The 22,820-nt window shown below is 41.4% G+C and overlaps 1 protein-coding gene across 2 annotated transcripts in view; it reads left to right on the forward strand.

The window, feature by feature from the left end:
• The window catches only part of GRID2 (glutamate ionotropic receptor delta type subunit 2), a 1,941,594-nt gene that overhangs the window by 1,146,614 nt on the left and 772,160 nt on the right, over positions 1 to 22,820 (forward strand). For both annotated transcript variants that reach the window (XM_077277244.1, XM_077277251.1), the window contains exon 8: positions 12,895 to 13,014. In XM_077277244.1, coding sequence (XP_077133359.1) covers positions 12,895 to 13,014 — 120 coding nt within the window. The remainder of the gene's footprint in view (positions 1 to 12,894; positions 13,015 to 22,820) is intronic.

A 22,820-nucleotide genomic window follows, 5' to 3' on the forward strand; every position in this document is an offset into this window, starting at 1 on the left:
GAGGGGGCTCCCTGTGTGCTTCCCTGAGATCCTCGGAGCAACGCAAAGTGAACGCATTGCTCCGAGGGTCTCTTACCTCCTCTTCCCTGCAGGCCCCAGATCCAATATGGCAACAGGGCTGCTTCCAGGTCCTGCAGGGAGGTGGCTTGCAAGCGCTTGCTCAGAGCAGGCGCTTGCAAGCGTCCCTGCAGTGCCTGTCAGATCGCTGATCTGACACAGTGCTCTGCAAAGTGTCAGATCAGCAATCTGACCCTATAACATGATGCCCCCCCGGGGCAATGTTATAAGGTAAAAAAATATATATTCACATAGGTAAAAAAATTCCTAAATAAAGAAAAAAAATATTATTCCCATAAATACATTTCTTTACCTAAAAAATCAAACAATAAAAGTACACATATTTAGTGTCGCCGCGTCCGTAACGACCCGACCTATAAAACTGTCCCACTAGTTAACCCCTTCAGTGATCACCGTAAAAAAAAAACCTGAGGCAAAAAACAACGCTTTATTATCATATTGCTGAACAAAAAGTGGAATAAGACGATATCAAAAATACGGATATAAAAAACCATGGTACCGCTGAAAAAGTCAAAACAACGACCCGCCATACAGCATCATCAGCAAAAAAATAAAATAGTTATAGTCCTCAATAAAGCGATGCAAAAATAATTATTTTTTCTATAAAATAGTTTTTATCGTATAAAAGCGCCAAAACATAAAAAAATTATATAAATGAGGTATCGCTGTGATCGTACTTTCCCGAAGAATAAAACTGCTTTATCAATTTTACCAAACATGGAATGGTATAAATGCCCCCCCAAAAGAAATTCATGAATAGCTGGTTTTTGGTCATTCTGCCTCACAAGAATCGGAATAAAAAGTGATCAAAAAATGTCACATGCCCAAATATGGTAAGTATAAAAACGTCAACTCTTCCTGCAAAAAACAAGACCTATCATGACTCTGTGGACCAAAATATGGAAAAATTATAGCTCTCAAAATGTGGAGGCGCAAAAACTATTTTTTTGCAGTAAAAAGCATCTTTTAGTGTGTGACAGCTGCCAATCATAAAAATCTAAAAAAAAAACCCGCTATAAATAGTAAATCAAACCCCTCTTCATGACCCCCTTAGGTAGGGAAAAATAATAAAATAAAAAAATGTATTTATTTCCATTTTCACATTAGGGTTGGGGCTAGGGTTAGGGTTAGGTTTAGGGCTAGGGTTAGGGTTAGGGTTGGGGTTAGGGTTGGGGCTAAGGTTAGGGTTGGGGCTAGGGTTAGGGTTAAGGTTGTGGCTAAGGTTTGGGCTAGGGTTAGGGTTGGGGCTAGGGTTAGGGTTGGGGTTAGGGCTACAGTTAGGGTTGAACTAAAGTTATGGTTAGGGTTGGATCTAAAGTTAGGGTTAGGGTTGGGGCTAAAGTTAGTGTTAGGGTTTGGATTACATTTACGGTTGGGATTAGGGTTAGGGTTGTGTCAGGGTTAGGGGTGTGGTTAGAGTTATGGTTGGGATTAGGGTTAGGGTTGTGTTGAGGTTAGGGGTGTGGTTGGGGTTGGGGTTAGGGGCATGTTCGGGTTAGGGATGTGGTTAGGGTTATGGGTGGAGTTGGGATTATGGTTAGGGGTGTGTTTGGGTAAGGGTTTCAGTTTGAATTGGGGGCTTCCACTGTTTAGGCACAACAAGGGCTCTCCAAACTCGACATGGAGTCCAATCTCAATTCCAGCCAATTCTGAGTTGAAAAAGTAAAACAGTGCTCCTTCCCTTCCGAGCTCTTCCGTGCGCCCAAACAGGGGTTTACCCTAGCATATGGGGCATCAGCGTACTGAGGACAAATTGGACAACAACTTTGGGGTCCAATTTCTCCTGTTACCCTTGGGATAATACAAAACTGAGGGCTATAAATTAATTTTTGTGGAAAAAAATGATTTTTTATTTTCACGGCTTGGGGGTTTAAAGTTCTCACAAAACATTTAGATAAGTTTCTTGGGGGGTTTAGTTTCCAATATGGGGTCACTTGTGGGGGGGTTTCTACTGTTTAGGTACATCAGGGGCTCTGCAAATGCAATGTGATGCCTGCAGACCAATCCATCTAAGTCTGCATTCCAAATGGCGCTCCTTCCCTTCCGAACTCTGCCATGCGCCCAAACAGTGGTTCCCCCCACATATGGGTTATCAGCGTACTCAGGGTAAATTGGACAACAACTTTTGTGGTCCAATTTCTCTTGCTACCCTTGAGAAAATAAAAATTTAGGAGGATAAAAAAAACTTTTTTGGGGAAAAAAATGATTTTTTTATTTTCACGGCTCTGCGTTATAAGCTGTAGTGAAACACTTGGGGGCTCAAAGTTCTCACAACACATCTAGATAAGTTCCTTGGGGGTCTAGTTTCCAATATGGGGTCACTTGTTGGGGGCTTCTACTCTTTAGGTACTTTAGGGGCTCTGCAAATGCAATATGACGCCTACAGACCAATACATCTAAGTCTGCATTCCAAACTGCGCTCCTTTCCTTCCGAGCTCTGCCATGCGCCCAAACGGTGGTTCTTCCTCACATATGGGGTATCAGCCTACTCAGGACAAATTGGACAACAATTCTTGAGGTCGAATTTCTCCTGTTACCCTTGGGAAAATACAAATCTGGGGGCTAAAAATATATTTTTGTAAAAAAAAAAATTTTTATTTTCACGGCTCTGCGTTATAAACTGTAGTGAAACACTTGGGGGTGTTAGGAGTCGAGTTTCCTCTGCTGCACAGGGGGAATCTCGATCTGTCTCTGCTGTGGTCTCCCATTCTCCTTCGGCCGCAGTGGAGCCTGCTCAGCGGAGACGTCGGTCCCAGCGTCTCACTGAGTCTGATCCAGTGCAAAGGGTTTTTGCTGCCTCTCCAGGCTCTGCTATTGTACCCTGCACTGATCTACGGCAAACAGGCTTTTCTGGGACTAAGTCCTGCTTTGCACACACTGAGCATGCCCAGGGTAAGATCTCTCAGTGGAGATCAAGGATCACATGTTCAGGTACTGCAGCCAAGTCTACTGGTCTTCCTAGGAAGGTCCTGTAGGTACGCAGACTCAGTAGCAGTTTCTCATTGGTCCTCTTCTTTAAGGTCCTGTACGTGCTGCATCTATTTAAGGCTCGCATGGCCGCATGGCCATGCGCTAGTATCTTTTAAAGTTACATGCTTTGCGCCACTGTGGTCATATGCGTGAATGTGTTAAGGGACCCGGCTGAAATAAGCCCCTGGAATGCTTGCACCTTTGGCGGGGAGATTGTGTATGAGATTATTCAGGGACCCGACTGAAATAAGCCCCTAGAATGCTGGCACCTCCGGCGAGGAGTGTTGTGTGCATGCATGACCACTGACTGTTCTCTTCTGGGTAGTTAGCCTGTGTCTCTGTGAGAGTTAACAGGGCACAGAGCTTTGCTTTCTCGGCCGCTCTGTGAAGCTAACAGAGCTGGTTAATACCGCCATATAGTGCCACCATTTACTTAGAGGCAGGATATTTCCTGCACGGTGGATCCCTGGTTGCGAATGCACCAATCACATCAATAAATATATTTGGTGCGTTCCGCAAACCCTAACAGCTCTCACAACACATCTAGATAAGTTCCTTAGGAGGTCTAGTTTCCAAAATGGTGTCACTTGTGTGGGGTTTCAATGTTTAGGCACATCAGGGGCTCTCCAAACGTGACATGGTGTCCCATCTCAATTCCAGTCAATTGTGCATTGAAAAGTCAAATGACGCTCGTTCCCTTCTGAGCTCTGCCATGCGCCCAAACAGTGGTTTACCCCCACATATCGGGTATCAGCATACTCAAGACAAATTGAACAACAACATTTGGGGTCCAATTTCTTCTCTTGCCCTTGGGAAAATAAAAAATTGGGGGTGAAAAATCATTTTTGTGAAAAAACATGATTTTTTATTTTTACGGCTCTGCATTATAAACTTCTGTAAAGCACTTGATGGGTCAAAGTGCACACCACACATCTAGATAAGTTCCTTAGGGGGTCTACTTTCCAAAATGGTGTCACTTGTGGGGGGTTTCAATGTTCAGGCACATCAGGGGCTCTCCAAACGCAACATGGCGTCCCATCTCAATTCCAGTCACTTTTGCATTGAAAAGTCAAATGGCAGTCCTTCCCTTCTGAGCTCTGCCCTGCGCCCAATCAGTAGTTTACTCCCACATATGGGGTATCAGCGTACTCAAGACAAATTGATCAACCATTTTTTAGGTCCAATTTCTTCTCTTGCTCTTGAGAAAATAAAAAATTGGAGGCGAAAAATCATTTTTGTGAAAAAATATGATTTTTTTTTTTTGCGGCTCTACATTATAAACTTCTGTGAAGCACTTGGTGGGTCAAAGTGCACACCACACATCTACATAAGTTCCTTAGGGGGTCTACTTTCCAAAATGGTGTCACTTGTGGGGGGTTTCAATGTTCAGGTACATCAGGGGCTCTCCAAACGCAACATGGCGTCCATCTCAATTCCAGTCAATTTTGCATTGAAAAGTCAAATGGCACTCCTTCCCTTCTGAGCTCTGCCATGCGCCCAATCAGTAGTTTACTCCCACATATGGGGTGTGTCTATATGTAAAATCTTCCTTAAAACCCATCCTGCGTGATAATATAGGTGAATTTAATGAAAATGTAGAGTCCCTGTGGGTGGAGATAAGGGGAGGGGGAAAAAATAATAAATTACTGATAGGGGTTTGTTATAAATCTCCAAAACTAATGGAAGCAATGGAGAATATCCTCGTAAAGCAAATAGATGAAGCTGCGACTCAAGGAGCAGTCATTATTATGGGGGACTTCAACTACCCTGAAATAGATTGGGGAACAGAAACCTGCAGTTCCAGCAAAGGTAATCGGTTTTTGACAACTATGAGAGACAATTACCTTTCACAACTGGTTCAGGACCCAACAAGGAGGGGGGCACTGCTAGACCTAATTTTAACCAACAGGCCAGACCGCATATCAAATATAAGGGTTGGGGGTCACTTGGGGAATAGTGATCACAAAATAATAAGTTTTCATGTAACGTTTAATAAGATGGGTAGTAGGGGGGTGACAAGGACACTAAACTTCAGGAGGGCAAATTTCCAACGGATGAGAGAGGATCTTGGTGCAATTAACTGGGACGATATCCTGAGACACAAAAATACACAAAGAAAATGGGAGACATTTATTAGCATCCTGGATAGGACCTGTGCACAGTATATACCGTATGGGAATAAACATACTAGAAATAGGAGGAAACCAATATGGCTAAATAGAGCTGTAAGGGGCGCAATAAGGGACAAAAAGAAAGCATTTAGAGAATTAAAGGAAGTAGGTAGTGAGGAGGCATTAAATAAATACAGAAAATTAAATAAATTCTGTAAAAAGCAAATCAAGGCAGCAAAGATTGAGACAGATAGACTCATTGCCAGAGAGAGTAAAAATAATCCCAAAATATTATTTAACTATATAAATAGTAAGAAACTAAAAAATGACAGTGTTGGCCCCCTTAAAAATAGTCTGGGTGAAATGGTGGATGAGGATGAGGAAAAAGCCAATATGCTAAATGACTTTTTTTCATCAGTATTTACAAAAGAAAATCCCATGGCAGACAAAATGACTAGTGATAAAAATTCCCCATTAAATGTCACCTGCTTAACCCAGCAGGAAGTAAAGCGGCGTCTAAAAATAACTAAAATTGATAAATCTCCGGGCCCGGATGGGATACACCCCCGAGTACTGCAGGAACTAAGTACAGTCATTGATAGACCATTATTTTTAATCTTTAAAGACTCCATAATAACAGGGTCTGTACCACAGGACTGGCGTATAGCAAATGTGGTGCCAATATTCAAAAAAGGGGCAAAAACTGAACTCGGTAATTATAGGCCAGTAAGCTTAACCTCTACTGTGGGTAAAATCCTGGAGGGCATTCTAAGGGATGCTATGCTGGAGTATCTGAAGAGGAATAACCTCATGACCCAGTATCAGCACGGGTTTACTAGGGACCGTTCATGTCAGACTAATTTGATCAGCTTCTATGAAGAGGTAAGTTCCAGACTGGACCAAGGGAACCCAGTGGACGTAGTATATATGGACTTTTCCAAAGCTTTTGATACGGTGCCACACAAAAGGTTGTTACATAAAATGAGAGTAATGGGGATAGGGGAAAATATGTGTAAGTGGGTTGAGAGCTGGCTCAGGGATAGGAAACAAAGGGTGGTTATTAATGGAGCACACTCGGACTGGGTCACGGTTAGCAGTGGGGTACCACAGGGGTCAGTATTGGGCCCTCTTCTTTTTAACATATTTATTAATGACCTTGTAGGGGGCATTCAGAGTAGAATTTCAATATTTGCAGATGACACTAAACTCTGCAGGGTAATCAATACAGGGGAGGACAATTTTATATTACAGGATGATTTATGTAAACTAGAAGCTTGGGCTGATAAATGGCAAATGAGCTTTAATGGGGATAAATGTAAGGTCATGCACTTGGGTAGAAGTAATAAGATGTATAACTATGTGCTTAATTCTAAAACTCTGGGCAAAACCGTCAATGAAAAAGACCTGGGTGTATGGGTGGATGACAAACTCATATTCAGTGGCCAGTGTCAGGCAGCTGCTACAAAGGCAAATAAAATAATGGGATGTATTAAAAGAGGCATAGATGCTCATGAGGAGAACATAATTTTACCTCTATACAAGTCACTAGTTCGACCACACTTAGAATACTGTGCACAGTTCTGGTCTCCGGTGTATAAGAAAGACATAGCTGAACTGGAGCGGGTGCAGAGAAGAGCGACCAAGGTTATTAGAGGACTGGGGGGTCTGCAATACCAAGATAGGTTATTACACTTGGGGCTATTTAGTTTGGAAAAACGAAGACTAAGGGGTGATCTTATTTTAATGTATAAATATATGAGGGGACAGCACAAAGACCTTTCTGGTGATCTTTTTAATCATAGACCTGAGACAGGGACAAGGGGGCATCCTCTACGTCTGGAGGAAAGAAGGTTTAAGCCTAATAACAGACGCGGATTCTTTACTGTAAGAGCAGTGAGACTATGGAACTCTCTGCCGTATGATGTTGTAATGAGTGATTCATTAATTAAATTTAAGAGGGGACTGGATACCTTTCTGGAAAAGTATAATGTTACAGGGTATATACACTAGATTCCTTGATAAGGCGTTGATCCAGGGAACTAGTCTGATTGCCGTATGTGGAGTCGGGAAGGAATTTTTTTCCCCATGGTGGAGTTACTCTTTGCCACATGGGTTTTTTTTGCCTTCCCCTGGATCAACATGTTAGGGCATGTTAGGTTAGGCTATGGGTTGAACTAGATGGACTTACAGTCTTCCTTCAACCTTAATAACTATGTAACTATGTAACTATATGGGGTATCAGCGTACTCAGGACAAATTGCACAACAACTATTGGTGTCCAATTTCTTCTCATACCCTTGGGAAAATAACAAATTGGGGGAAAAGATCATTTTTGAGAAAAAAATATATTTTATTTTTACAGCTCTGCATTATAAACTTCTGTGAAGCACGTGGTGGGTCAAAGTGCACACCACACATCTAGATAAGTTCCTTAGGGGTCTACTTTCCAAAATGGTGTCACTTGTGGGGGGTTTCAATGTTCAGGCACATCAGGGGCTTTCCAAATGCAACATGGCGTCCCATCTCAATTCCACTCAATTTTGCATTGAAAAGTCAAACGGCGCTCTTTCTTTTCCGAGCTCTGCGATGCGCCCAAACAGTGGTTTACCCCCACATATGGAGTATCGTCGTACTCATGACAAATTGTACAACAACTTTTGTGGTCCATTTTCTCCTGTTATCCTTAATAAAATAAAACAAATTGGAGCTCAAGTAATTTTTTTGTGAAAAAAAAGTTAAATGTTCGTTTTTTTTAAACATTCCAAAAAATCCTGTGAAACACCTGAAGGGTTAATAAACTTCTTGAATGTGGTTTTGAGCACCTTGAGGGGTGCAGTTTTTAGAATGGTGTCACACTTTGCTATTTTCTATCACATAGACCCCTCAAAATAACTTCAAATGTGATGTGGTCCCTAAAAAAAATGAGAAATTGCTGGTCAACTTTTAACCCTTATAACTCCCTAACAAAAAAATTTGGTTCCAAAATTGTGCTGATGTAAAGTAGACATGTGGGAAATGTTACTTATTAAGTATATTGTGCGACATATCTCTGTGATTTAAAGGCATAAAAATTCAAAGTTTGAAAATTGCAAAGGTTTTTTTCACAAATAAACGCAGGTAATATCAAAGAAATTTTACCTCTATCATGAAGTACAATATGTCACAAGAAAACAGTGTCAGAATCATCAGGATCCGTTGAAGCGTTCCCGAGTTATAACCTCATAAAGGGACGGTTGTAAAAATTGGCCCTGTCATTAATGTGCAAACCACCCAAACAGTACTTTTCTACCACATATGGGGTATCGGTGTACTGAGGATAAATTGCACAATAAATGTTTTGGATGTTTTTCTCCTGTTACCCTTTTGAAAATGGAAAATTGAAGGTTAAAGCAATATTTTGGTGGGAAAAAGTTTTCATTGCTTTAATTCTGGTAAAACTCCTAAAGGGTTAATAAACTTCTTAAATGTAGTTTTGAGCACTTTTCGAGTTGTAGTTTTTAACCCCTTCACCCCCCGAGCTTTTTTCATTTTTTCGTTTTCGTTTTTCGCTCCCTTTCTTCCCAGAGCCTTCACTTTTTTATTTTTCCGTCAATATGGCCATGTGAGGGCTTATTTTTTGCGGGATGAGTTGTACTTTTGAACAATACCATTGGTTTTACAATGTCATGTAACAGGAACCAGGAAATGACGTCGTGCTCACGCGACCACTCACGTGACCGCTCATGTGACTGCGTCGACATCGAAGGTCCTTCACTCACTGCATTCTTAGGAACGGAGGCAGACGCTTGCACCGGTGAAAGCCAGGGTCCGTCGAAGGGGTGAGTATATCCATATTTTTTATCTTTATTCTTTATTTTTTACATGAATATGGATCCCAGGGCCTGAAGGAGAGTTTCCTCTCCTTCAGACCCTGGGAACCATCCAGGATCACTTCCGATATTTGTGTCCCATTGACTTGCATTGGTATCGGGTATCGGTATCGGCGATATCCGATATTTTTTGGATATCAGCCGATCCAAACCGATACTTTTGAATATCGGAAGGTATCGCTCAAGACTACCTCTGAGTCATTGGCTGCTATGGGCATAAAAGGAGATAAACTCGTGGTGTGTCCACCATCTTCCCCTGACCTAAACCCTATAGAGAACCTTTGGAGTATCATCAAGCAAAAGATCTATGAGGGTGGGAGGCAGTTCATATCAAAACAGCAGCTCTGGGAGGCTATTCTGACTTCATGCAAAGAAAAACAAGCAGAAACTCTCCAAAAACTCACAAGTTCAATGGATGCAAGAATTGTGAAGGTGATATCAAAGAAGGCTTCCTATGTTAACATGTAACTTGGCCTGTTAGGATGTTTTGGAGTTAAATAGCTTTTTTGTTCAATGAATCTGACCTCCTGTTGCTGCAAATTCAACAAATGAGCATTTTCAGTTCTTTAAAACATATCAAATGTTTAGAAATTCTGCTGTGCCTAATAATTTGGAACAGTGCATTCTGAGTTTTTATTCATTTTGGAGATTATACTGTTATCATTGGGAGGTTTCTTCAATAAAATTCAAAGTATACTCTAATGAGTGATCACTTTTATTAGACTGACTGTCATTTGCACCGACAATTTAGGAAAATCTGACAAAAATATCATTTGCACAATAATTTGGATCATGGTGTATTTTGTGTGCTATGATTATCTGTTTTAAGGGCATAATAATTCAAAGTTGGAAAATGTCAAAATTTGCAGTTTTTCAATATTTTCATAAACAAACGCAAATCATATGGACCTAAGTATACCAACAGTATGTAGTATGACATCTCACAAAAAACAATCTCAGAGTCCCTGGATATGTTGAACGCTTTATATATCCCATTTGCTAAAAAGAGGTTATCCATTACTGGACATGCGCAACAATGTGCTGTCATATTCTGGGAACAGTGTCACCGACATCCCTGGATGTCACTGTGGAAGTGAGCATCGATAATTTTGATATTAATTAAGCTCCTGAATAGACATGGTTAAATGTATTTGATTAAAATTGAATTATACTCAAATTTTACAAAATGCTTATTCTGCAGATTTACTATTTTTTGTAATTTGTGTTGCATAAATTCAGTAAAATGGCAGCTAAATCATACAGGTCTGGCAAAACATTAAAGAAAAAGTACTCGCATCACTTTTCACTTCTCTGCATATCCCCGCTGCTCGTTGTCTACCATCCAGTCCTCAGCACCTCATCTTACCACCACCATGCATTGAAATTCCAGGTTGTCCTTGTGCATGTGCATCATAAGGTCCAAATATCAATACATCACAATGTGTACCATAACCTTTTGCATAAAGAGGCCAAAGGTTTTAGGCACCGATGACCAAACAGGAGACATGGAAAAGCAGGGACATCCAGAGGGGAAAAGCTTAAGGTGAGAATTAGGGTCCTACTATTTATTATGCTCTGAGGTCTGGGGTAACTCCTTTATGTGAACTACTGGTTAATCATTTTCCCTCAGATGCCCTTTAGGAATCATTAACCCTGCCTCCATGGTACGTATGTCATTACATTAGTGGAATGTTCCCTCTCTTAAACATAAAACCTCAAACTACAATTTGGACTATTACTGTAAAAAAATTGATATGACTTTGGAGCAGAAATGAGCATAGATGTTTGAGATTAATTTAATTTTCTAAAACTTGGATTCTCCTGGATCTGATGTTTTTGTGATTTGCTTCTTTCAAATTCAGCAAAATGGAGGCTGGATGAGCTTAATTTTGCTGAATTGTAAGGGGCCAGAAAAAAAGAATATTCATTTGCTAGATGACCTGGTTCTGGCGCTCTGTGTGTCTTGTCTCTTCCATAATATTTACTAGGCATTCCAGATCTATGCTATTGTGTCTGGAGAAAACCCAGATCATAATAAGGAACTAGAGATTGACAGAGAATTAGTTTTGGGGTAAATTGCCTAAATCACCCATGTCTATGACAATTTAAATACTTTACGACTTGATTCGAGAGCACTACAGAAAAAACTACAGGTGCTATTTCACACACTGCTGAAGTATCATGTAGATGTTTTGTACAATCACATGGGATTCCACATAATACCATGCAGCTATGACATTACATGGTCGAGCACAGCCAATTGGAGGATTTATCAGTCCTTGCATAAAAGACTAGGCAGGGATTTTTGCTTGATTTTAAACTAGTGTGAAGATGATTGAACTCAGGATAGGGAGGTAAGCCATTTTTAAAGTCCTAGTCAGTGATATATTAAACAACTGCAATATGATGAGAATAGCAGTCTAAGATACAGAATTTAAATCAATAAAGAGTAAGTCTTTATAGAGTGGTCTATTTGCTCTGCTGTATTCATAATCAAATTTTATAAACATCCTTTCTCCATCATCATAGTAGTACAGTAGCTCAGAATGTAAAATCTTCCTTTCTATTGCACTACCTGCGATTCAGAATGAACAAATTTCCTGCAAATTTCCTTGTAGCAAATTTAAATTTCACCTTGATCATCACTAAAAGGAACATTGGATTTTCATGGAATATCTTCAATCGGAATTATATCTCTTGTCCACATTCTTGCAAACTGCCAAGCTCAAATTGGAACAGATTTGCTCAGCACTAGAGATTAACGGATCTCTTTGCTCAACCTCAGTCCATGGTCCTGGTGAGTGCTCTTTGGCCTAAGCTGGAGCTGCATGAATTTCTTGAACTTCATGTCTCTTTGGTGCAGCATTTGATTCACCTGCCTCTGTGATGTCATTGGTGCCCAGAAACCCAAAAAATAAGCCCTGAATCCCAGTAGGTCAGGTAATTTGCACAGCTCTCAGCTACTGCCAGAGAGCAGGGACCTGGACCGTGGGCCGAGGTTGTATGAAGCAATCCACTCATCTCAACTCATCACTATGTGATGGGTGGAGAAATGTAATGACCTCGTATGCCTAATTGCTGTTTTTAAATACAAAACTCAGGATAAATTACTTATTATTAGAATCAAACAAACATTAAAATTACACATTGCAGATAATTGTCTTATCTAAAAAGGAATCTGTCACCAGAAAAAATGCTATTAATCTGCAAATATAGAGTTAATCTGCAGGATATAGCGTTATTAACCAGCACGGCGCCTGCACGTAGCCAGATGCTGCTTGGAGAAAATTACCTTTATTCGCCCCGGCAGCATTCAGATTTAAAGAATACAGAGTGACAGGTGTAAGTGCACCACCGGCCCTGACTGACACTGGCTCAACATTGGGGTTGGCCGTCAGTCACTGCAACCACTGCTCTGTAATCTCAGAGCAGTGATTGAACCCACTCCTGTGACTGAAATTTAAACTCTGCTGAGGGGAATAAAGTTAGATTTCTCCCAAAACCATTCGCTACAGTGCAGGTGTCAGACATGATAATAGTGCTATTAACCTTCAGATTAACCACATATCTGCAGATTAATAGCATTTTTTCTGTTGACATGATCCCTTTAAGTAATGCAAGATTGGGAGCATAGGTTTTTACTGTTTCTTCTGGTTAGCGGTAAAAGGAAAAAAAGGTGATAGAAGGTTATATTACTTGGTAAGAACTTCATATGTGTCTTAATGAACGTTATTAATGAAAATAATCATGTATACTTTTGTAAGCACATACCAGAAATAAATAAAATGTTTATATACTGTATACTATATACAGTAAATTTTTTTACTTGGTCACTGAAATCTTGATTTCATTTGTGTTTGTTTTAGGGTGCAGTAAATGGACTTACAGGGACTTTGGAATTTGATGATGTTGGTGACAATCCAAATATCCACTTTGAAATTCTTGGTACAAATTATGGGGAGGAACTTGGCAGAAGTGCCCGCAAGGTAGGATGCCCAAGAAAAATGTTGTAGAATACATTAAAAACTAAATTAATATATATACAGTACTATTTAAGCATGAATACATTCTTATTTTTTCAAAACATCTTAATTTATTCAGTATGGAGTAGGAGTATCAGCATCCTGTGTAGGAATCCACACATGTACATTGATAAACTGTATTTTAAAATTACTAATGGTTGGTTATAGCATGTTCTGCCATGCTGAATGAACTTGGGAATGCAAATCATCAATGCTGGCAGCTGCTTTCCTGTTGTTGACCAATATTGTCACAAATGTGATTGACGAGACACTATTCCAGAGACGCTGCAAGCTAGCAAGATTAAGTTATGCAAGCTGCTTAGGGTGTGGCATAAGCAACATGTGGCTTGGCATTGCTATGTTTGATAATGGCTCCTTGGATATTCTGTGGAAATGGCTCTAACACTAAGGGTACAGTCTCACAGTGGCACTTTTGTCGCTACGACGGTACGATCCGTGACGTTCCAGCGATATCCATACGATATCGCTGTGTCTGACACGCAGCAGCGATCAGGGACCCTGCTGAGAATCGTACGTCGTAGCAGATCGTTTGGAACTTTCTTTCGTCGCTGGATCTCCCGCTGTCATCGTTGGATCGGTGTGTGTGACACCCATCCAACGATGCGTTCGCTTGTAACCAGGGTAAACATCGGGTTACTAAGCGCAGGGCCGCGCTTAGTAACCCGAAGTTTACCCTGGTTACCATCGTAAAAGTAAAAAAAAACAAACAGTACATACTCACATTCCAGTGTCCGTCAGGTCCCTTGCAGTCTGCTTCCCGCTCTGACTGACTGCCGGCTGGAAAGTAAGAGCAGAGCACAGCGGTGACGTCACCGCTGTGATCTGCTTTCACTTTACGGCGGCACTCAGTCAGAGCGGGAAGCAGACTGCAAGGGACCTGACGGACACCGGAATGTAAGTATGTAGTGTTTTTTTTTTTTTACTTTTACGATGGTAACCAGGGTAAACATCGGGTTACTAAGCGCGGCCCTGCGCTTAGTAACCCGATGTTTACCCTGGTTACCCGGGGCCTTCGGCATCGTTGGTCGCTGGAGAGCGGTCTGTGTGACAGCTCTCCAGCGACCACACAACGACTTTCCAACGATCACGGCCAGGTCGTATCGCAGGTCGTGATCGTTGGAAAGTTGCAGAGTGTGACAGTACCCTTACTCCACAAGCAACTCAGTGCAATACCAAGTTGCTAGTATATCTGGAATGAAGATTGAGGTCGCAGACTACCATGTAGCCTGAGCCATTAAGTAAGTTTTCATTCTTAGTATGTGAAATTTCTATACTGAGGGATAAATGTATATACTGTATATATATATATATATATATATATATATATATATATATATATATATATATATGTACAGTGGGTACGGTAAGTATTAAGAACCTTTCACATTTTTCACTCTGTTTCATTGCAGCCATTTGGTAAATTCAAAAAAGTTCATTTTTTTCTCGTTAATGTACACTCTGCACACCATCTTGACTGAAAAAAACAGAAATGTAGAAATTTTTGCAAATTTAAAAGAAAAGAAAAACTGAAATATCACACGGTCATAAGTATTCAGACCTTTTGCTCAGACACTCATATTTAAGTCACATGGTGTCCATTTCCTTTTGATCCTCCTTGAGATGGTTCTACTCCTTCATTGGAGTCCAACTGTGTTTAATTAAACTGATAGGACTTGGAAAGGCACACACCTGTCTATATAAGACATCACAGCTCACAGTGCATGTCAGTCCAAATGAGAATCATGAGGTCAAAGGAACTGGCCAAGGAGCTCAGAGACAGAATTGTGGCAAGGCACAGATCTGACCAAGGTTACAAAAGAATGTCTGCAGTACTCAGGGCTCCTAAGAGCACAGTGGCGTCGGTAATCCTTAAATGGAAAAAGTTTGGGACCATCAGAAGTCTTCCTAGACCTGGCCATCCAGCCAAACTGAGCAATCATGGGAGAAGAGCCTTGGTGAGAGAGGTAAAGAAGAACCTCAAGATCACTGTGGCTGAGCTCCAGATATGCAGTAGGGAGATGGGAGAAAGTTCTGCAAAGTCAACTATCACTGCAGCACTCCACCAGTCTGGACTTTATGGCAGAGAGGCCCAACAGAAGCCTCTTCTAAGTACAAGATATATGAAAGATATATGAAAGGAAACACATGAAGGACTCCCAGACTATGAGAAGGAAGATTCTCTGGTCTGATGAGAAGAAGATAGAACTTTTTGGTGATAATTCTAAGTGGTATGTGTGGAGAAAACCAGACACTGCTCATCACCTGCCCAATACAATCCCAAAAGTGAAACATGGTGGTGGCAGCAGCATCATGCTACGGGGGTGTTTTTCTGTTGCAGGGACAGGATGACTGGTTGCCATTGAAGGAAACATGAATGCGACCAAGTACAGAGATATCCTGGATGAAAACCTCTTCCAGAGTGCTCTGTACCTCAGACGTGGCCAAAGGTTCACCTTCCAACAAGACAATGACCCTAAGCACAAAGCTAAAATAAAAAGGAGCGGCTTCAAAACCACTCTGTGACCATTCTTAACTGGTCCAGCCAGAGCCCTGACCTAGACCCAATTGAGGATCTCTATAGAGACCTGAAAATGGCTGTACACCAACGTTCACCATCCAAGCTGACAGAACTGGGGAGAATCTGCAAAGAAGAATGGCAGAGGATCCCCAGATCAGGTGTGAAAAACTTGATCATTCCCAAGAAGACTCATGGCTGTACTGGCTCAAAAGGGTGCTTCTAGTCAATATCGAGCAAAGGGTCTGAATACTTATGACCATGTGATATTTCAGTTTTTCTTTTTTAATAAATTTGCAAACATTTCTACATTTCTGTTTTTTTCAGTCAATATGGGGTGCAGAGTGAACATTAACAAAAATGAACTTTTTTGAATTTACCAAATGGCTGCAATGAAACAAATAATGAAAAATGTAAAGGGGTATGAATACTTTCCTTACTCACTGTATATACTGTATGTGTGTATATATATATATATATATATATATATATATATATATACTAATGGTAGAAACAGGGATAGGTCATCTTTAGCAGACTGAGGGGAGTCTAGCACTCTGCACTCCAACCATTTAGCTATTTGCAGCTCTGACAGATGGATGTACACAGCACATAGAACCAGAACAGTGTATCTCTGTATGCTGTGTAGTCACTGTTCTCAGGTGCTGCAGCTCAGCTTTACATTAAAGTGAGAAAGAGCTAAGCTTTTGCACTACAGAATGACCACAATACAGCTTATGGAAGCATGCTGTTTTGGTCTGTCCCATAGATAGTGTGAATCTGACAGCTGCGGGAGCTGCTATCAGTTGATCTATTGGGGTGATAGTTCTTAAATGCCTATAAATCTGATATTAATGACATTTGCTTAAGAGGTCTTTGACAATCCCTTTGATTGTTTTACCTGCTCCTAAATTTTAACATAAATACAGTTGTATTCATTTCCACTTTCTGTTGTCCATAAATTATTCATATTCATACTGTAGATAAAAAAAGTAAAGATTATACGCTTAAAAAATATAGATAACTACAATATAGATAACTACATTTTTTGGGTACTCCATAGGAACCAAACCATTTAGACTTTTCCACTTGTCTTCACTCAGCATTGACTCATTATTGTTAGTGCTAAATTGGAGTTTGTACACTATTGACCCTGCAGATATTTAACATGTATCTCATAGGACTTGTGTTGAAAATATAATCTCTCCTTCTTTTGATCTATTGAGTTAATTACAAAGATATGTCTTTTTACATGTTATGGGTGCTTTGTTTGTTTGATTATAATGGAAGTCTTATTTATTCTCATGCTTCAAATAAAAATAGTTTATTGAAAGAAAGAAGAACAAATGTATTATTATCTTCCTTACAAACAAAATAAATCTTTTATTACATTATTTAAGGCTTAGCCGATTTAAAAAGAAGCTATTGTGTTATAGTTTCATAAAGAAAATTAACAAAACGTATTAATGTTTACACCATTTACTTGTAAGACTTGTTAAAAAGTCAAGTCAAAACATAGACCTTCATTAGTGAACCTGTCACGCTGTTTGTTCCACACACAATATGTTGCATGTGCTTTTCATATATGACATATCAAGCATACTTATAACTGTTTTTACTGGTAAAAACAGATGATCTAATAAATTGTGAAGATCATTTAACATACAGTGGCTTGTGAAAGTATTCAACCACCTTTCCCAGCCTGCCCTTTGCATTTTCCAAGTTTTGCTACCTCTCAACCTGGAATTTTGCTTTTTTTTTTTAGATTTGCATGAGTTCATGGAAAGAACATGGCTGCAACTGTGAACATTTAGTTTTCTTTTTATTGTGAAGCAAATAGCAAACTGTGACAAAATAATTTAAACTTCAGAGTGCATAGTTATTCAACTAATGAAGTTAGTACTTTGTAGAGCCTCTTTTTGCTTCAATTACAGCTGCATTTCTCATCTTGCCATTGGAAATTTTATCCATTCCTCAAGGCAAAACTGCTCCAGCTCCTTCAAGTTAGAAGGTTTCCTTTGGTGAAGAGCAATCTTCAAGTCTGACCATAGATTCTCATAGATTAAGGTCTGGGCTTTGACTAGGCCTCTCCAAAACATTTACACATTTCCCCTTGAACCACTCGAATGCTGCTTTAGCAGCATGCTTTGAGTCATTGTCTTGTTGTAAGCTGAACCTCCATCCCTGTCTCAAATCACTGACAGAGTGAAATAGATTTTGATCAAGAATATCCTTATATTTCTAATGGTTAATCTTCTTCTCGACTAGGACCATTTTTCCTGTCCCTGCTGCCAAAACACAAGTGGAAAAACAGACACAGCACAGCATAGTGCTGCAACCACTATGTTTCACTGTGGGGATGGTGTTCCTGGCGTGATGAGCATTGTTGGTTTGGTGCCAGACATAGCATTTATCTTAGTGGCCAAAAACATCAAGTTTGTTGTCACCACGGCACCTTTCTCCATACATTTGGAGCATCTTCCACGTGTCTTTTGGAAAACTCAAAACGATCCTTACAGTTCTTGTGTGTGAGTTTAAAGGCTTTTTTCTGTCCACTCTTCCATAAAGACCACCTCTATGGGGTGTACGTCTTATTTTGTTCTTATGGCAGAAACTCCAGTCTCTGCTTGGGAACTCCGAAGCTCAATCTGAATTACTTTTGGTCTCTGTGCTGCCTGTTTGATTAAAGCCCTCATTGACTGGGCTGAGAGCCATAACATGGTCATATTGACTGAAAAATAAAAAAGTTATGGCTCTGGGAAGAAGGGGAGCAAAAAATGGAAAGCAAAAACAGAAATAACCCTGGTCATGAAGGGGTTAAATACAGGTTGTAATGTAACATAATAGGTAAAAAGCCAAGGGGTGAATACTTTTCCAAGCTACTGTATTAGTAAATAAACTAAGTAGCTGATTTATCAAAACTTTTATTCTAAAAAATGACATACATTTTTTTTAAAAGTCGTATCATTTTTCAGCAATGTAGAGTTGTGCAAAATTGTTGTAACTTTTGGTGCTTTCAAGACCATTTGAGGCAACTCCGCCAAAGATTGCAGAGCTAGAAAGAGCCAAGAATAGAGATGGGCGGACCCCTGGATGTTTGAGTCCTGCAAAAAGTTTGTGTTTGGGTAACTCAAAAGTACCCAACACTGAAACCTATTCACCTTCATGTCATGGGGGCCTGACAGCTTGGCAAACACTGCCTCTGATTGGCAATAAAATCATTACCGTTAGCCACATTTCCCACGCTGACAAATGACATGGCCTTGGATATTGCCCCATACATTAAAAATAGGAGCCCACAGCCACCTGGAAGAGGTGCACTTAATTAAAACACACATTCCACTAAAGCCAGAGACTCCTGTAAAAAATCAAAAATAGAAAACAACCATTTCCCTGACCTGTCCATCATTCTGTCCCACACCATAATCCATGTCTGGCTATGAAAATATTTCAGCCTGGACATTGCCAAGATGAAAAAGTCCAGGCTGAGAACTACTAGGGAATGAGCTGCTGCGTGCACAGCCTCAGTGACTAGCGGTGACTTCAGCGAGGTTACCGCAAGTCACTAAGGCTACATTCCCAGCTGAGCCCCTGAACTATGGTGACCTCGGTGAGATCACGCCTGGTAGCGCGGGATTAAAACACAGTGCGCCACCAATCAGTGAAGCATGGTTCATATTCCGCTCCAATTCGCGACCGGACTGTGCCTGTAGGTGATTGGTTGCGACTGGCCGGCTGCGACCAATCAGCAATATTGGGGCGGGATTTAAACACCGCTTCACTTTTTACTATTGATGATGCCTATGCAGCATCAATAGTAAAAAATATAATGTTAAAAACTAAATTAAAAAAAAACATTATATTCTCACCTTCTGGCGTCCGCGCCAGCCTTTCTCGCTCCTCGCGACGCTCCGGTCCCAAGAATGCATTGCGGCAATGACCCCAGATGACGTAGCGGTCTCTCGCAAGACCGCTACATCATCACGGGTTATTGCCGCAAGGCATTACTGGGAACAGAGCATCGCGAGGAGCATCGCTAAAGGTCTGGGCTGGATCCGGGAGCCGCCTGGAAGGTGAGTAAATAACTAATTTTTATTTTTATTCTTTTTTTCACAGGGATATGGTGCCCACATTGCTATATACTACGTGGGCTGTGTTATATACTACGTTGGCTGTGTTATATACTACATGGGCTGTGTTATATACTACATGGCCTGTGTTATATGCTGCGTGGGCTGTGTTATATACTACCTCGCTGTGCTATATACTATAATAATAATAATAATAATTTTATTTATATAGCGCCAACATATTCCGCAGCGCTTTCAACATATTCCGCAGCGCTTTGACGTGGGCTGTGCTATATACTATGTGTGCTGTGCTCTATACTACGTGGGCTGTGTTATATACTGCATGGGTTGTGTTATATTCTGCATAGGCTGTGCTATATACTGCATGGGCTGTGCTATATACTACGTGGGCTATGCTATATGCTATGTGGGCTGTGCTATATACTATGTGGCTGTGCTCTATATTACGTGGCTGTGCTATATATTACGTGGCTTGTGTTATATGCTGCGTGGGCTGTGAGGCTCTTTCACTCTGGGCCCTCAAAAACCTGGAGCTGGCCCTGGCTTCACTAATTGGTCATGCCTGGCCGGCCGCAAACAATCAGCGACAGACGCAGTCCGGCCGCTAAATCGCGCGGGATTTGAACCACGCTTCGCTAATTTGTCGCTCCCAGCCGGCCGAATCCTGTGTGTATTCATTGCATTATTCTGAAATCTTCATAAATAAACTACATACATTTTCTAGAATACCCGATGCATTAGAATTGGGCCACCATCTAGTAATTTTATATTCTGATAGATTAGACTTATAAGTAGTGTTGAGCGATACCGTCCGATACTTGAAAGTATCGGTATCGGAAAGTATCGGCCGATACCGGCAAAGTATCGGATCCAATCCGATACCGATACCCGATACCAATACAAGTCAATGGGACTCATGTATCGGACGGTATCCCTGATGGTTCCCAGGGTCTGAAGGAGAGGAAACTCTCCTTCAGGCCCTGGGAACCATATTAATGTGTAAAAGAAAGAATTAAAATAAAAAATATTGCTATACTCACCTCTCCGACGCAGCCTGCACCTTACCGAGGGAAGCGGCAGCGTTCTTTGTTTAAAATTCGCGCTTTTCTTTCCTTTACGTGAAGTCCCGGCTTGTGATTGGTCGCGTGCCGCCCATGTGGCCGGGATGCAACCAATCACAGCAAGCCGTGACGTAATTTCAGGTCCTTCAGGATTTTAAAATTACGTTCCGGCGTTGTGATTGGTTGCGTCGCAGTCACATGGGCGACGCAACCAATCACAGCAAGCCGTGACGTAATTTCAGGTCCTTCAGGATTTTAAAATTATGTCCCGGCTTTGTGATTGGTTGCGTCGCGGTCAACCAATCACAAGCCGGGAGGCTGGACACGCGCGCATTTTAAAATGCGCGCTTGTCCAACCTCCCGTGACGTCCCGGCTTGTGATTGGTTGCTTCGCGGTCAACCAATCACAAGCCGGGAGGCTGGACACGCGCGCATTTTAAAATGCGCGCTTGTCCAGCCTCCCGGCTTGTGATTGGTTGATCGCGACGCAACCAATCACAAGCCGGGACGTCACGGGAGGCTGGACAAGCGCGCATTTTAAAATGCGCGCGTGTCCAGCCTCCCGTGACGTCACGGCTTGTGATTGGTTGCGTCGCCCATGTGACTGCGACTAGTGTTGAGCATTCCGATACCGCAAGTATCGGGTATCGGCCGATACTAGCGGTATCGGAATTCCGATACCGGGATTCCGATACTTGCCGCGTATCGGATACCGGAATCGGAAGTTCCCAGATTCAAAATGCAGAAATTCAGCCAATGAGAATGATTCCAAGTGTGGGCACATCCTGTTTAGCATGGAGGGCATGAAACTACTGGCAAGGCTGTGATTGGCTGCTGAAATGATGTCATGATGCAGTTTAAAAGTCGCTGGCGCCATTTTGCGATCACTCTGCTGTGAATTCAGTTAGTGACAGGACGCTGTTTGCTGACTGAGGGACAGTTTAGAGATAGCGATTTGCTTCTTTGTGCTTTCCAAAGGCTAATTTAGCAACCGCTGTGTTCACCTACTATTCACCTTCCTTTTGCCTTGTAGCGCTGTTTTCACAGCGATCTGCAAGGTCTCTCTGTGTGTGTGTGTGTGAGTGCAGCCCACTCTCTAGTCTGAGTGCAGCCACATAGGCCATCCATAGCTGGTTGTATTCAGTTCAGGGAGGGTGGTTCATTGCCTCATACTGTCCTTTTTTTTTTTTTTTTTGAAGTAGTGCAGGCTGCTGCACATTTTTTCCAAAAATTCCTATTAGTGTCTTTCCACCCGTCTCCAGCTAATTTGTGGAAAAACACTACATAGGATAAAGTAGAGGAGGGTTTTTGGGCCTTGCAGCGCCGTTTACGGCTGTCTGCACGGTCTCCGTGTGACTGCAGCTCGCCCTGTAATCTGTGAGCAGCTATAGCCTGGTTGTCTCCAGCTCAGGGTTTTTCACTGCGTCATACCGCCAAATCAATTTTCTTTTTTTTCAAAGTAGTGTAGTCTGCTGCTAATTTATTTTAAAAAATCCTATTAGTGTCTTTCCACCCGTCTCCAGCTAATTTGTGGAAAAACACTACATAGGATAAAGTAGAGGAGGGTTTTTGGGCCTTGCAGCGCCGTTTACGGCTGTCTGCACGGTCTCCGTGTGACTGCAGCTCGCCCTGTAGTCTGTGAGCAGCCGTAGCCTGGTTGTCTGCAGCTCAGGGTTTTTCACTGCGTCATACCGCCAAATCAATTTTCTTTTTTTTCAAAGTAGTGTAGTCTGCTGCTAATTTATTTTAAAAAATCCTATTAGTGTGTTTCCACCCGTCTCCAGCTAATTTGTGGAAAAACACTACATAGGATAAAGTAGAGGAGGGTTTTTGGGCCTTGCAGCGCCGTTTACGGCTGTCTGCACGGTCTCCGTGTGATTGCAGCTCTATCCGTTGTCAGTTCAGCCCCAAAAAAATAAATAAATAATAAAGTTCACCAAACACACCAGTTACACACCACTTTACATTTGTGTAGGCCACATTAGCTCATATTCAAGTCTAGTCCACACTTTAGAAAATTAGTGTGTCTTATACCTGTTAGGAGGAGTTGCTCAGGAATAAGCACACAAAGCCGTTAGTACT

Source organism: Ranitomeya variabilis, chromosome 1 (assembly GCF_051348905.1).
Source record: "Ranitomeya variabilis isolate aRanVar5 chromosome 1, aRanVar5.hap1, whole genome shotgun sequence".
In the NCBI taxonomy this organism is placed as follows: Eukaryota; Metazoa; Chordata; class Amphibia; order Anura; family Dendrobatidae; genus Ranitomeya; species Ranitomeya variabilis.